This window comes from Oncorhynchus mykiss, chromosome 24 (assembly GCF_013265735.2).
Source record: "Oncorhynchus mykiss isolate Arlee chromosome 24, USDA_OmykA_1.1, whole genome shotgun sequence".
Classification (NCBI taxonomy): domain Eukaryota; kingdom Metazoa; phylum Chordata; class Actinopteri; order Salmoniformes; family Salmonidae; genus Oncorhynchus; species Oncorhynchus mykiss.
In genome coordinates, this window is record NC_048588.1 from 3,130,930 (window position 1) to 3,146,705 (window position 15,776).

Consider the following 15,776-nt stretch of genomic DNA (forward strand, 5'->3'; position numbering starts at 1 on the left):
ATATTTGCTTGGTTTAGCATAATTAATTCATCATTACTGTTTTGTTTCATCCACGTGACCGACCAATACTGGTTCATAACAGGTGACAGACCAATACCTCACAAGGCTTCTTTCTCTCGAAGGTGAGACCACAAAAACCGAGATCTTTCATTCGTTCTCAAAACAATGTCTGGGCGCACTGACAAATTGCAGCTACTGACAGTGAGGATTTGTACAGTCAGCCACTTGCGTGAACACAGAAATTGGTTATTAGAACAGCACATGAATAGAAGACAGAAATTATTGACAAGAAAAGCAAAAACATTAAAATTCCCATTACAAATGAAGAACAATTTCATCCATTTTAGAAGGCCGCAACGTAACAAAATGTGGAAAAAGTCAAGGGGTCTGATTCATTTCCGAAGGCCATGTAATCGAGCCTAGGCATAATAATAAAGGCAGATTAGGCAAAGATGCAAATCATTGAATAATTATCCAGTTCTGAGGACAGCAGAGTTGCGTGCTCTGAAGCAGTGCTCTGAAGCCGTGCCCTTCATGATTTTACAACCCATCACACAACGCTCAGCCAGCGAGGCTGTCTTGTGCGTCGGCACACACAGACACTCGCCTCTTTCATGCCACGGCTTCAACAGAGAGGAATAGGCTACTGAAAAATATTTGGCTCCCAAATATATTTTGTCATGATTCCTCTCGTCCCTCTCGCAGCATGCGGGCTCGTGTTAGCTGTCCTTTTTAGCTTTAAAAAAATATATTATTATATATTTTTTGTCAAAAGTGTTTCCCAATAGGGGATGATGTTTTATTGGTACTTAATCACGATAGGACAAAGGTTGACTTCACCCAACCTCAAAGTCATGCTCATATCTGGCCTGGTGCTTAAACTTATACCCACTGCACACATACCTCACATACCTACTCTCACACACGAATGCTTATGACCTCTCACTGCCTGACACCAGCTGTAATGCACTTGTGTACACACACATACCTCTCACGGGCTGATACCAGGTACATAGCATAGATGCTCTCATATTTATCATCGCCCTGAGCAGATAGGAGAAAAATGAAGAACCACACATACTGCTTGTAAGTTAAATTAGCTGAAAGATGACACTGCAGCAGTAACCCAACGTGTGTGTGTGTGTGCATATTCTGCCTCCATGTAACTATCCAGTCGGTTTAGTTGGGATTTGTCCTAGCACTTTCAGTATGGCTTTATGATGCAGGAGTTTGATTTGGTGTAATGTAATGCGTGCGTGTGTGTGTGTGTTGCTGCTGAAATATGACACTAGTATGATAATAATAACCCTGCTTGTCAGGCATTCTGAAGATTAGTCTCAACAGGAGAAATCCTCTGTCAAATCCCCTCACCTCACTACTCTCTCTCTCTCATATCATCCACTCTCTCTCTCCCTCTCCTCTCTCTCTCATATCCTCTTGCTCTCTCTCCTCTCTCATATCCTCTCCCTCTCCTCTCTCTCTCATATCCTCGCTCTCTCTCCTCTCTCTCATATCCTCTTGCTCTCTCTCCTCTCTCTCATATCCTCCTCTCTACCTTAATCACTCTCTCACACACTACTGCAGATGAGTTGCTGTAGTCAGTTTTCGTGGTGTCATTTCATTGGGTAGGAGGGGGGAATCTGGGTCAGTGTAGGTTAGTGTTTAGGTGTGCATGTTAAGAAACAGCGTATTACTGTATGCATGTTTTTAGTTTTTTTGTTGTGGTCATCAGCATATCAATGTGTGTTTTGTCTCCTCCCCAGATCTGCCCAGAGCCTGAGAGAAGAGAGACGACCTACTGTGTAACTGGGCATTTGACAAGCAGGTTCTCACCCTCCCAGTGAAAGCGATGTGTGTGGGAGGTGGAGGCCGCAGCATCAGCAGAGTGTGTGTGGGGCTCCTCTCCCACTCCCCTACCCCCCACCCTGGCACGGGATGCCAGCCCACTTCCCCCCTGCCTTCTGTCCTGCCCTGAGCTCTCTTGGGGCGCCATGAACACCTACAGAGATAGAGGGGTCACCTGCACCTCCTCAGACCTGCTAGAGAGGGGTGGGGGGGGAGGGCCTGGGTCCCTCCTCACACAACATGCCGCCTTCCACCTCACCCTCAACGGCCACCCTGCCCCCTCCTCTGACCCAGCCACCCAATCCCGTGTCTCCGTTCCCAAGATGGGCGTCCGCGCCCGTATTGCTGAGTGGCCGCCGCGCCATGCGCAATCGAGGGAGTCGCTCCTGGAGAACGGGCAAGGCGCTAATCACCATGGAGACGACCCCTCCACGACGACCTCCTCCGCATCTTTCCCCATCTCCGAGGTCGGGCTGGTGCGGGGAGGAGTGGCTCGTTTACCAAGGCGACGCACAAAGGACGTGGAGTTCCGTGGTGGGTACGGGGGTGGAAGAGGGTCTCCCGTAGGCCTGCGTGCCTTCCCCCCGTTACGGCAGCGCTCCAACAGCGAGGTTACTCTGAGCGAGCAGGATGAGAACGAGGTGGAAGGTCGTGGAGGTGCTAATCTGTTCCGGGAGTACGGCAGCACCTCCTCCATCGACGTGCAGGGCATCCCCGAGCAGAGCTTCTTTGACATGCTCAGCCAATTCCACCAGGAGAGGCCCGACCAGCGCAGCACTGCCCCCGTACACCTGGGGGAGCTACTGTACACCAACTCCCCTCCCTCGGCACCCCTCCCCACGGGCCACTCCCCCATCCCCACACCCCGGGGGGAGGATGGAGGGATGGGACGGTCGGAGAACAGGGTGAGGAAGAAGAGTGGGGGGACAGACTCGTCTCTGGGCACATCCTCTCTGTTCCGGAAGCTCCGCAGCTCCAGCAGAGGGGAGCTGGACAGAGGGGAGGCGGGGGAGGACGGGGGAGGCCGTAACTCTACAGATACCCCCTACAAACCCTGGGTGTGCCCCAAGAGCTTTGTCCACTACGACGCCCAGAGCATCCTGTTTGACCTCCATGAGGCTGCTGCTCAGCGCGCGTATGTATCCCAGCGGAGGAACACTGCCACCGGGGCATCGGCGGCCTCCGTCTCCCTGGCTGTGTCACGGTCCTCAGCTCTGAGTGGGTTGGACGCTACCTACTCCAGCGTTGAGGACCTGACACTAGGTCTCGACCCCAGCGCCCCCACCCCCTCCCTGGGCGTGGACCCTCTGGACGGCCCCCCCGGTGGCCCCACCTCCAGTTTGCTCCTCCTCAGCTGCCCCCACTTCCGGAACGAGACGGGGGGACACGGGGAGCGCAACGTCAGCTTCCTGAGCTCCTCGGCCGAGCGAGGAGGGGAGGGGGGCGCGGGTGACCTGGCGAGGGGCAGCCTTCGGCGTAGCAACGCCAGTGTGTCGGTGGTGGAGGTACCCATAGAGCAGCAAGTCACCAGAATGGACAGGCTGAAACTCTATAGCATCGAGCACATGGACCTGGGGGCACGCTACTACCGAGACTACTTCCACGGGAAAGGTAACAACTCATCTGATGTTGCCACTCGGTCCAGCCGCCCTATCCTGCCTAACTTGTACAACTATTAGTATTCACTCTCCCTATCATTTTCTGCTGTCAATAAAAGTCTAGCCATGTCACTAGTGTTTCCACTGGTGGTACTCTCTCCTCCTCCATCCAGCTGTCCCTGTACAGCCAACCTGGCAGCGGTCCCAGAGGATAACATGTACCTACCTGCCTCTTGTCTGTTGGCAAACTGAGTTCATAGCTCTGGGAAGAATTAGTTTACTCCCTCACACACACGGTGACCTCTCTGCCTCAGCACATTAATCCTGACACTGGTTGTCTCTTCCTATTAAAATGCCCCCGATCATAGAGAACTGTGTGTGTACACGCGCGCGCTCCAAGCATTGCCTCTCTAAGACCCTGGAAAAATAGATGGCTGCCCCCCCGAGGACAGAATCGTCTGCTAAGAGCCTAATTAGAGACAGAACGCTGTGTGGAACATGAGACCACTCCGGTGTTGTAACTGTACTACCCTGCATGCATGTCAAAAAGCTGACGTTTGTACTGCAGGACAAAGCGGGAATGCTAAACATGGCTGAGCCTCTTCAATTATGCAGGGGCGAAACAAGTTGAAAACTAGATCCTTCCATGGGTTTCCTCCTCCTCCGCTCACAAATGGGAGAAGTCGCTCTCCGTTTGAGGAGTAGGCCGTTAATGAATCACACGGATATGTTTAAGCCTTTTACTTTAGGAATGTGTCTCATCGGAGATTTCCACTTATATTCATCAAATTCATCAAACTGTAGATAAGCAGACAGGCTACTCATTCGTCACACAGTTGTAATAAAATATCATGTGGAGCGATCTGTTTATGAAACCAACATGTCTGGCTACGAGGCCTATATCGCGCAAAGCAATAAGGCTAGCACGTCAAAGCAATCGGTTTGTGTTGTTGTGGATTGAAGAGCAAATATAATTGAATTTAGTCATTTGTAAATTATTATTATTATTATTGTATTATCTACTCTACCTATCTGAAGGTTACTCAAGCATGTGACATCTGGGAAAAGTGGAATCTGTTCCGAGCAAGCCATGCCACCACACCACCGGCTCAGCTGTACAGTCTTTGTTTGTCATTTGTAGCTCTTAATCAATGTCCTCAGGTTCCTTGATGACCTGATTTTAATTCAATGTGTAATTGAAAATGGATTGAAACCACATACAAGCACGGCAAGCACTGTTCTGACACTCCACCCTTCGGTCTCTTCTCTTTCCCTCCTCCGCTCTGAGCCTGTTCTCTCTCTCCATCTCCTTTCACTCCTCCATTTTTCCATGTCCAAAGGCTGTTATTGCAATGATCAATACACGGTGTTCAACAGTACCAAAGGCATGTTCAGACATGTTGTGAACACACTCTCTCCCTGTGTGTCACTGCAGAGCACTCAAACTACTTTGGCACGGACGACAAGCTGGGTCCGGTGGCTGTGAGTATCCGCAGGGAGAAACTGGACGACACTAAAGACCTGAAGGACCAGTACCAGTACCGCGTCATCGCCAGAACCAGTGAGGTACTAACACCCACCTCCGCCTCCCACTGTCTGCCCACACACAGCTAGATGGAACACCGAGTAGGCTGAATATTGACGCTGCCAAATGTGTGTGTCGTTTGAGTAGGCAGAGTGCGCTTGAGACACAGTGTGGGAGTGTGCGTTTTTTGGACGCTGTTATTTATGCCTGGACTGGACCTCAGCGAGTCACCACGGCTCATCCTGGCTCCACCCCACACTACCCTCTCCCTTCACACCTTCCCCTCGCACTCTTACCTCCCCTCCTCTCTCCAATCCCTCCATTCTCTGCCAGTGGAAATTTCCACCTGACCAGGCCCTGCTCAGAACAGCTAAGCCCGGCCCCGGTCCACTGGTAGGCCTCTCTCCACTCATACCCCAGCTAGTGATAGGTCAAACCTCTTCATTCGAAGCAAAGATGTAGCCAGACAACTCCTTCTTTCAGTTGCGCTGTGGATCGCTTCATGCTTTAGTCTGAGACGGCCATCGTTGAAGTCAGTTGTGGTGAATAGGTGCGGTGTACAAAACAAAGTCATCAGCGATTTAGATCGTCTCTACCTGATCAGAGTATCAAAGCCAATGACACATTGTCAAACCGCCACTTTACCCACGTGTGTTCTAACTCTGGCCCAACCCATTGGTTTCTGGACCAATCAGACCAATGTGTTCGCTTTCGGTAAAGGGTTGGGGAGGTCCTCAGATCCAGACTCATTGTGGAGAAGAAACTAACGTCTGTACGTACAGCGTAGTGTTTGGCCGGAGCAATGAGTCTGGGTAGCCAGGCAAGCAAAGATGTGCTCTGATTGGATCACCACCCCTCCAGGCCTGGGACAGGGCATTCTCTATGATTGGCCGTCTAGCATTACCAAAGTCCTCTTTAGTAGATTATAAACACCAAGTGTGGACCAAGTGTGCGGGGATCTCCCATTAACAAACTAGGGCACCACTGAAATATTCATGTGGAAAAGCCCATAAACAATCCAGGCCACTATTTTTAGGGCACTCTAAGAGTCCACATGTACCTGGCACTACCTTTCCTGCACACTCAAGTTCTCTCAGGATGTTTCTTGTACAATGCATTCGGAAAGTATTCAGACCCCTTGACTTTTTCCACAAAAAAAATGTACGTTGCAGCCTTACTCTAAAAAATATATATATATTTTTTTTTAAATACTCAATCTACACACAATAGCCCATAATGACAAAGCGAAAACATACTTTATTTACTTAAGTATTCAGACTCTTTGCTATGAGACTCGAAATTGAGCTCCAGTGCATCCTGTTTCCAGAAGGACAACCATCTCTGCAGCATTCCACCAATCAGGCCTTTTAAGGTAGAGTGGCCAGACGGAAGCCACTCCTCAGTAAAAGCCACATGACAGCCCGCTTGCCAAAAGGCACCTAAAGGACTCCCAGACCATGAGAAACAAGATTCTCTGGTCTGATGAAACCAAGATTGATCTCTTTGGCCTGAATGCCAAGAGTCACGACTGAAGGAGACCTGGCACCATCCCTACGGTGAAGGATGGTGGTGGCAGCATCATGCTGTGGGGATTTTTCAGTGGCAGAGACTAGGAGACTAGTCCGGATCGAGGGAAAGACGAACGAAGCAAAGTACAGAGATCCTTGATGAAAACCTGCTCCAAAGCACTCAGGACCTCCGACTGGGGCAAAGGTTCACCTTCCAACAGGACAACGACCCTAAGCACACAGCCAAGACAATGCAGGAGTGGCTTCGGGACATGTCTCTGAATGGCCCAGCCAGAGCTCAAACTTGAAAGGTGCTGCCAAAGGTGCTTCAACAAAGTATTGAGTAAAGGGTCTGAATACTTATATAAATGTGATATGTCCCGCCGCGCTTCCGTTTTTTTGCTTTGTCATTATGAGGTATTGTGTGTAGATTGATGGGGGGGGAGACTAATTCACTCCATTTTAGAAAAAGGCTGTAACGTAACAAAATGTGGAAAAAGTCAAGGGGTCTGAATACTCAGAGACTGATTGACAGATTGACTGACCACTGCACAAATAGCCATCTTAATAGTACTTTCCAATAGTGTCCAGTGAGTGACTGTGCCCCTCTGGCTAGCTGCTGCCCTCCCTGTTGTTTTTAGCTGGATTACATGGCTGCCTGGCCTCAGCGCCTTAGCCCCTATGGAACAATGGGCAGCTCCGCCGCCTGTGTCTACAGAGATCAGCTCACACAAACGCTCCACTCAGGCCTGTCCTTGGTTCCCAGATAGACAGACAGCCAGCCAGCCAGCCCACAACCCCCCCTTCCCTCATTCATTGAAGATTGAACGACGCTGACACAGCATGCTATAACCACACGATGCACACTCAATCGCACACGTCCACGTGCACTCAAACACATTGTTACACATACCCTACAGATGCCCCAGGTTGGTGCAGTCAGCCACTACTGGACACCAACATAAGGGTTCCCCATCCTGCCTCCAAGGGGGAGAGATTGGGTTGGAGACAATTGTCAGAGGTTAAAGGTCACCGGGGGAAACACGATATGAATAGTTCGACGACAGGTTATTGGCAACTATTGGCTCAGCATCTGAGAAACGACTTGAGTAGCTCTGTGTTGTGCCAGAAGGTCATCTGAATAGTTGGAATTTAACCTGCACTATTTAGGGGTTTCTTTTCCCCCACAACAAAAACCCTTGACTTCGTTAAGGTGAAGCACTCTCTCGTCCCCTCCAGCTCCTCGGCAGTGTGTTGCAGTTTTAATGAAGCACGGTGCCGTGGTCTCTCTGAATACATTGAATAAAATACAGCTCTCTCAGCACCTGAGATTATTATAGCCCCGCTGTCTGGAAACACCCCGAGTACCGGTCTCCCCTGTAGGGTTCACTCAGGTGCATGGCAGTAAGAAGCTTTTAAAGATTGCAGATATTCATCTACTGAAGACATTTGTCCTTTTTGTCTCAAAACAACTTCCAGAGACATAGATGTGAGCAAGTTCTCTTCAAGTTAATGGACAATAAAGTACGTCTCATCTTACCTTTTTGTGTGTGTTTCACATCTCTATCACTCCCATGTCCTCCGTGTGTGTGTGTGTGTGTGTGTGTGTAGCTGGTGACGTTGCGGGGGTCCATCCTGGAGGATGCGGTGGCCTCCACGGGGAGGCACGGCACGGTGCGGGGTCTCCCCCTGAAGGAGGTGCTGGAGCAGGTGGTCCCGGAGCTCAGTGTGTCCTGCCTGCGCCTGGCTCTCAGCACGCCCAAGGTCACCGAGCAGCTCCTCAAACTGGACGAACAGGGGGTGAGTCGGCGGGCCATGGTCTCAGGCGCGAGTTAAGTGACATCTCTGTCTTTTTATCACCTCTGATATCACCTCCTATAGCTACGGTCATAAACGGCAGATAGGTGTGTCTCTGTTTGCGCCGGGGGCGCGGCAGCCGCGTGTGAATGCGGCCTAATATTTGTTTCTTCTCCGGTGTAGCTGAGTCAGAAGCACAAGGTGGGAGTGCTGCTGTGTCGGGCAGGGCAGAGCACCGAAGAGGAGATGTATAACAACGAAGAGGCCACGCCCGCCTTCTCTGCCTTCATGGACCTGCTAGGGGAGCAGGTGTGCCTCCGAGGCTTCACCAACTACGCCGCCCAGCTGGACACTAAGAGTACGTGTCTGTGTGTGTGGGAGGGTAGGGTGTTTGTGTTCGTTGGTGTTTGTGTCTTGTTTGTGTGTGTGTGTGGGGGGGTGCGTAGTAGGGTGTGTGTGCAGGCGAATGTGCGTGCCCAATGTCAGCACAGTTTTCTGCATGCCTTCCTAATGGTTAAATGTAGTTTTTGTAATGATGGAACTTAAGGCCCAGGTGTGAACACTGAGTAAAATGAGTGATTCCTGTCAAATGGCTCATGGATATAAAAACACAGTTGCTGCGTCACAGCCTGTGAAGTCAACCGTTTAGAAAGAGTCTCGACAGACTGTGTTTTTTTTAATGTGGTGTTCCTTTATTTGTTGAGGTCATGCCCTGGTGCTGAACTGGGACAGGATAACGGAACGTTAACTGTGTGTTTGCTTGTGCGTATGTTTGTGTGTGTTGCTCTCTCTCTCTCTCTCGGTTTCCCCCAGCTGACTCGACGGGAACCCACTCCCTGTACACCACCTACCAGGGCTATGAGGTCATGTTCCACGTGTCCACCATGCTGCCCTACATGCCCAACAACCCACAGCAGGTGAGACCAACACACACACACACCATGGTCTACCACAGCCCACCCCAAACACCTTCAACTCCCCTTCTATCTAGTATTGTTGTCTGGTCAATCCCACAGGTGTAGTTACAGGGGTCAGGCACTCTTCCAGATGACCCAAAGGGTACTCAGGGTGGCGTGGCCATTGTCAAAGTCTCACTAATCCTTTGGACGTCCGTCCGAGTGTCACCGTTGAGTGTTATAGCTCAGATTCAGAAGACACATGGCGGACCGAGACAGGAAGGGTTATAAACTGTCCTGTGTTTGTGTAATGTGGTTTTGTTGTAGCTCTGTTCTATAGTTTGTCTGGCTCGGACATGGACAATTGCGGCTGCTCGTGAAATAGAACTTCTCTCCCTCTCTTTTAGACTGGCGTTCCTCTTCAATTCTGTGTCTGTGGTGTTTTTCCTGGAGTCTTTGTTCCCTTTTTGAATGGCCTTTTCAGTCCTCTCTCTTTCTCTCTCTCTCTCTCTCTCTCTCTCTCTCTCTCTTATAACCGGATCGAAGCTGGGTGGGGCTCGGGCTCTAGGTTTCCCTTTCTGCTCTAAATAAAGCTGCCTTCCGACATATCCCTCAGGGCGTTGTGTTAACGGTGTGTGCGAGTGAAACTGTGCGTCGGTTGTTAAGCTCGGCATTTCTTGTGTGCGCGTGCGTGTATGTTTAAAATCGTTTGCCCAAGTGTTTGCATGAGAACTTAATGTGGGTGAATGTACAAGGTCATATAAACCCCACGAGTGTGCTTATATTTGTAATGTGCTGCTAACGGTATTTATGTTCATTAAATGCATGCCAACTGTACAGTAACTGTTGCTAGCACATACACCACATGGCCAAATGTATGTGGACACCTGCATGGTATTAATATGGAGTTCGTCCTCCCCCTTTGCTGTTATACCAGCCTCCACTGTTCTGGGAAGGCATTCCACTAGATGTTGGAACGTTGCTGCTGGGACGAGCTTCCATTCAGCCACAAGAGCATTAGTGAGGTCGGGCACTGATGTTGGGCGATTTAGGTCTGGCTCGCAGTCGGCGTTCCAATTCATCCCAAAGGTGTTCGATGGGGTTGAGGTCAGGGCTCTGTGCAGGCCAGTCAAGTTCTTCCACACTGACCTGGACAAATCATTTCTGTATGGACCTCAATTTGTGCATTGGGGCATTGCTGAAACAAGGAAAGGGGCTTCCCCAAACTGTTGCCACAAAGTTGGAAGCACAAAATTGTCTAGAATGTCATTGTATGCTGTAGCATTAAGATTTCCCTTCACTGGAACTAAGGGGCCCGAACCATGAAAAGCAGCCCCATTCCATTATTCCTCATCCACCAAACTTTACAGTTGGCACTATGCATTCGGGCAGGTCGTGTTCTGGCATCCGCTAAACCCAGATTCGTCCGTCGGACTGCCAGATTGTGAAGTATGATTCATCACTCCAGAGGACACGTTTCCACTGCTCCAGAGTCCAATGGCGGCGAGCTTTACACAACTCCAGCCGACGCTTGGCATTGCTCATAATAATCTAAGTCTTGTGTGAAGCTGCTCGGCCATGGAAACCCATTTCATGAAGCTCCAGACGAACAGTTTTTGTGCTGATGTTGCTTCCAGAGGCAGTTTTGAACTCTAAATTGAGTCTTGCAACCGAGGACAGGTGATTTTGACACGCTTTTCATCACTCAGCGGTCCCGTTCTGTGAGCTTGTGTGGCCTACCACTTTGCGGCTGAGCCGTTGTTCCTCTTAGATGTTTCCACCTCACAATAACAGCACTTACAGTTGACCGGGGCAGCTCTAGCAGGGCAGAAATTTGACAAACCTAACTTGTTGGAAAGGTGGCATCCTATGACGGTGCCACGTTGAAAGTCACTGAGCACTTCATATATATACTTTTTTGCCCCCTAAATACTTTTTTGCCCCACTGTGTAGTGGATACATTCTAATAGTTGCTAAAACATGCTAACTGTTGCTAACAGCAACATTTTTGTCAGTCAAGGGGTCTGAGTACTTTGGAATGCACTGTATGTGAATTGGTAGGTTATGAAAACTCAGTTTCAGCTACAGTGGGGCAAAAAAAGTATTTAGTCAGCCACCAATTGTGAAAGTTCTCCCAAAAAGTTATATTTTGGTTTCATTTGACCATGTGACATTCTCCCAATCTTCTTCTGGATCATCCAAATGCTCTCTAGCAAACTTCAGACGGGCCTGGACATGTACTGGCTTAAGCAGGGGGACACGTCTGGCACTGCAGGATTTGAGTCCCTGGCGGCGTAGTGTGTTACTGATGGTAGGCTTTGTTACTTTGGTCCCAGCTCTCTGCAGGTCATTCACTAGGTCCCCCCCGTGTGGTTCTGGGATTTTTGCTCACCATTCTTGTGATCATTTTGACCCCACGGGGTGAGATCTTGTGTGGAGCCCCAGATCGAGGGAGATTATCAGTGGTCTTGTATGTCTTCCATTAAATAATGAGTTTGATGAATAAAATCTAAACGATGTATCTTCATAATGTACAGTCTTCATACTGTACAGTCTTTGGTTACGCCAAAGATTGTACAGTATAAAGATCAGCAGAAACTGCTTCTACAATAGAAATCCCCAATCACACGTGAAGGTGACGTTAGCTAGCATAGCTCATGTGCAAAAACCCTCCATCGGGTCTAATGGTCATGCCTTGCCGAATTACGCATGTGCAGGCTGTCAAATTAACGTCACTCCTTCGATATTAAAAGAAAATCATACCTGTCAGTTTCACAAGGTTGTAGTAATGACAGGTCCAGCTACTTAAGATATTTGTTCAAATCTAGGTTTTGCCTTTAGAATTCAAGAAAATGAACAACTAAGGACGACTTCCTCACTTCTCCCATTGTCTGCCAAACCCTGGTCAGTCGGCTTCCAAACGCATTCCCAGAAGTATCGCGACGTTGCGCCTCTGGGCACAAAAACTCTGTGGTTACGCTATATGTGTACGTGTGCCTGACTGACTGAACTACTTTTATAGGCGTGTGGGTGTGTAAATGGTACAATGGCAGAGAATAGATGAATATTCAGCACACTTACTCCATCCAGGGGCTCAAAGGCAACAGCAGCAACATGTTTTACTTCTGCCGTGCAACCTCTAGGTGTCAGTGTTGATCACCAATAAACCCTCACTCAGAGAGGAGAGGGAGAGACCTGTTAGAGAGTCAGGTAGTCAATAAAGAGTCATGTTATGTGCCAGAGAGAGGAGGAGAGTCAAAACGAGAGCAAGAGAAGAGGTGAATGTGACTAAGGGCAAGGGCCTAGAGAGGAGAGGAGGATCTCCAGTACATCCGGACCCCAGGGGCCCCTGACAGTTGTCCAGCCCCAGGCAGAACGTGTGTCTCAGGCATACAGAGCTCCTTTGTGTGTGTGTGTGTGTGTGTGTGAGTTTTATGCTGTCTTATATAATTTACACTTTCACACTGTTACACCGCAAATAGACACAGGATGGATTCTGTCACTGTGTGACTGACATTCACACCAGTGGAGGCTGGTGACCTGAAAAATGGAGTAGACCCACGGTATAGGCGCGGAACGCATGGAGACGACAGTGTTTTTCAAAAATCGTCAAAGTCGAAGTATTTTAACCTAAAGCATTTAATAAATACATTTATTGTACAGTGTTATGGGGAATGAGAGGGCTACTTACACCGTGTTGGAAAGGGATCACAGCAGGGATTGAATGAGGGTATGAGGCATGAGTTGAGGTGTTCAGAGGCTTGACCAATGCTGGACAGGATTTGACTGGGAAGGCTAAAAACAATCACACTACACAGTTAGACAAAAGATCTAAGAATGAGTTAGTCCAAGCAAGGAGTAAAATCAATGATGTGTAATGTGATTGTGTTTGTGATTGACTCTACATACAGTAATGAGACGCAATTGATAAGGGTACTCACAGTACTTGGAGAGGAAACATTAAATGTAACAGTGGATGAGCGGGCACATTAGACATGGCTTCAGTTCGTGTCAGAAGAAAGTTGACAATGGTAGTGGAGTGGAGTAGTCATCAACTCTTACTCAGGGAACAAGAGGGGACTTCGCTGTAAATACAAATAGCAGATACATTCCATTACAGCTGCACCATCGTAGGTTTGGACAACGAGTTTCTCTATGAACTTAAACTCAGACAAAAATTCATCAAGTCAAACAGACTGTATCTCGCCCACTTGACACATCAAAGTAGCCCAAGAAATATTCCTGAATAAAGCCCTTATCATCCACATACCTGACGATACCTGACAACTGCACACTGACAACTTTCCCCCTGGGGCCTGGAGTTTTTCCTTATATGTTAACCTAACTAGGAAAACTCTGGACCCTATAAGGTATTGACAGTGATTCATTTTAGGGTTATGATGGGACCTGTTTTTCCTAATCAGTTAAAATAAAATTCAATAAACTCCTGAAAAAAGCTCCTTACCCTGGAGGATGAAACCCCTGTCAAACTGAAGCTACCTTATATTCCCTAACAATATAATGGTGCGATAGTGAGTCAAGTGAGCTCATAGTGCCAATTCTGGCTCACTCATGTTCACTTGTACTTGTTCTGTCTCCCCCGCTCGCTCTCCTCCCTCCTTCGGTCTGTCTCTCCCTCTGCCAACTCTGTGTGCTTACCTCCACCCTCGCTCGCACTCCTTTCTGTCTCCCTCTTTCACACGTTCCTTTTTGTTCCTCTCACCCCCCCCCCCCCCCCCCCCCCCCCCTCTCCTTTTTCTCCTTCAGCTCCTGAGGAAGAGGCACATAGGGAACGACATCGTCACAATAATCTTCCAGGAGCCGGGAGCGCTGCCCTTCACCCCTCAGAACATCCGCTCCCACTTCCAGCACGTGTTCGTCATCGTCCGCGTGCACAACCCCTGCTCTGACGGAACTTGCTACAGGTAGGGGGGGGGCACACCAACTCTCACCATGGCATTCATTATGCTGCTGTTATTGGTGGGTTTGTTGATGATTTATTTTTTTAATTATTATTTTTATTTTTTTACCCCTCTCTCCTCAGTGTGGCTGTGACGCGCATGAAGGACGTGCCTCCCTTCGGCCCGCCCATCCCCAGCGGGGTGACGTTCCGTGACCCTGAAGCCTTCCGCAACTTCCTCTTGGCCAAGGTGATCAATGCAGAGAGCGCCGCGCACAAGTCAGAGAAGTTCCACACCATGGCCACGCGCACGCGACAGGAGTACCTCAGAGACTTAGCCGAGAACTGTGTGAGCAGTACGCCGCTCGACTCCGCGGGCAAACTCAACAACCTCATCTCGCTGGCGTCGAAGAAGAGAGAGCGGGCGCGGGCGAGGGAGGGGGCCGAGTTGGGAGCGGCCGGGGCGGTGGCGTGGAGGGTGCTGGCCCAGGACTTCAGTGGCGGCGGGACGGAGATCTCCTGCGCTCTGGGCGTGTCGGCAGAGTACATCCTCCTGGCAGACTGCAACACCAAGGAAGTGGTGTTCAACTGCTTCTGCATCGACGTGATCGGCTGGACGCCGGAGAGGCTGGCGCTGAAGATCTTCTACGGGAGAGGAGACCACATCGCCGTCCGAGTCCCCGAGGGCTTTGCTCAGGACATCAGGGAGGTGGTGCAGAGGTTAAAGGTGAGCGGGCAGAGGTCATAGAGCTGGGGAAGGTTTACCACATGTATGGTGGTGTAAGAGGCACCGGGGTAGGGAAGAGTTCAACTGGATTTTTTTTCTAGAAGAAATAGCCTGGGTACCACTTCCCTACATTGTTGCGTAAGACAATTAAGAGTTTGCTAAAGCAGACAGACAGCCACCCAGGCTAAGGTGACCGTGATTCGCTGTTCAAAACCAAAAAAAAATCCACGTTTGGCTGTTTTGTGTGATTATGTATTTAATGATGCATTTAAAACCACCATTCTTTTTTGAAGCCTTTTTATTTGCTTAAAGCTCCTAGGCTCTCCTCCCTCCCTCTCTCCCCAGGCGCTGACGGTGGGCTGTGAGACGGTGGATATGACTCTGAGGAGGAACGGCCTGGGACAGCTGGGGTTCCACGTCAGGCTGGATGGCACCGTGGCTGAGGTACTTTCCCATTCCTTCAAAAACTATATTTCTGTCAAGTCCATAAAAATTCATTGTGAATTTATATTATATATATATATATATATACACAGTGCCTTGCGAAAATATTCGGCCCCCTTGAACTTTGCGACCTTTTGCCACATTTCAGGCTTCAAACATAAAGATATAAAACTGTATTTTTTTGTGAAGAATCAACAACAAGTGGGACACAATCATGAAGTGGAACGACATTTATTGGATATTTCAAACTTTTTTAACAAATCAAAAACTGAAAAATTGGGCGTGCAAAATTGTTCAGCCCCCTTAAGTTAATACTTTGTAGCACCACCTTTTGCTGCGATTACAGCTGTAAGTCGCTTGGGCTATGTCTCTATCAGTTTTGCACATCGAGAGACTGACATTTTTTCCCATTCCTCCTTGCAAAACAGCTCGAGCTCAGTGAGGTTGGATGGAGAGCATTTGTGAACAGCAGTTTTCAGTTCTTTCCACAGATTCTCGATTGGATTCAGGTCTGGACTTTGACTTGGCCATTCTAA

General features: G+C 49.1%; 1 protein-coding gene across 2 annotated transcripts in view; it reads left to right on the forward strand.

The window, feature by feature from the left end:
- Positions 1-15,776, forward strand: part of sipa1l3 (signal-induced proliferation-associated 1 like 3) — a 98,598-nt gene that overhangs the window by 55,534 nt on the left and 27,288 nt on the right. For both annotated transcript variants that reach the window (XM_036961354.1, XM_036961355.1), the window contains exons 3-10: positions 1,764-3,456; positions 4,879-5,009; positions 8,088-8,276; positions 8,457-8,631; positions 9,087-9,190; positions 13,937-14,094; positions 14,214-14,796; positions 15,142-15,240. In XM_036961354.1, coding sequence (XP_036817249.1) covers positions 1,992-3,456; positions 4,879-5,009; positions 8,088-8,276; positions 8,457-8,631; positions 9,087-9,190; positions 13,937-14,094; positions 14,214-14,796; positions 15,142-15,240 — 2,904 coding nt within the window. In that variant the 5' untranslated portion in view covers positions 1,764-1,991. The remainder of the gene's footprint in view (positions 1-1,763; positions 3,457-4,878; positions 5,010-8,087; positions 8,277-8,456; positions 8,632-9,086; positions 9,191-13,936; positions 14,095-14,213; positions 14,797-15,141; positions 15,241-15,776) is intronic.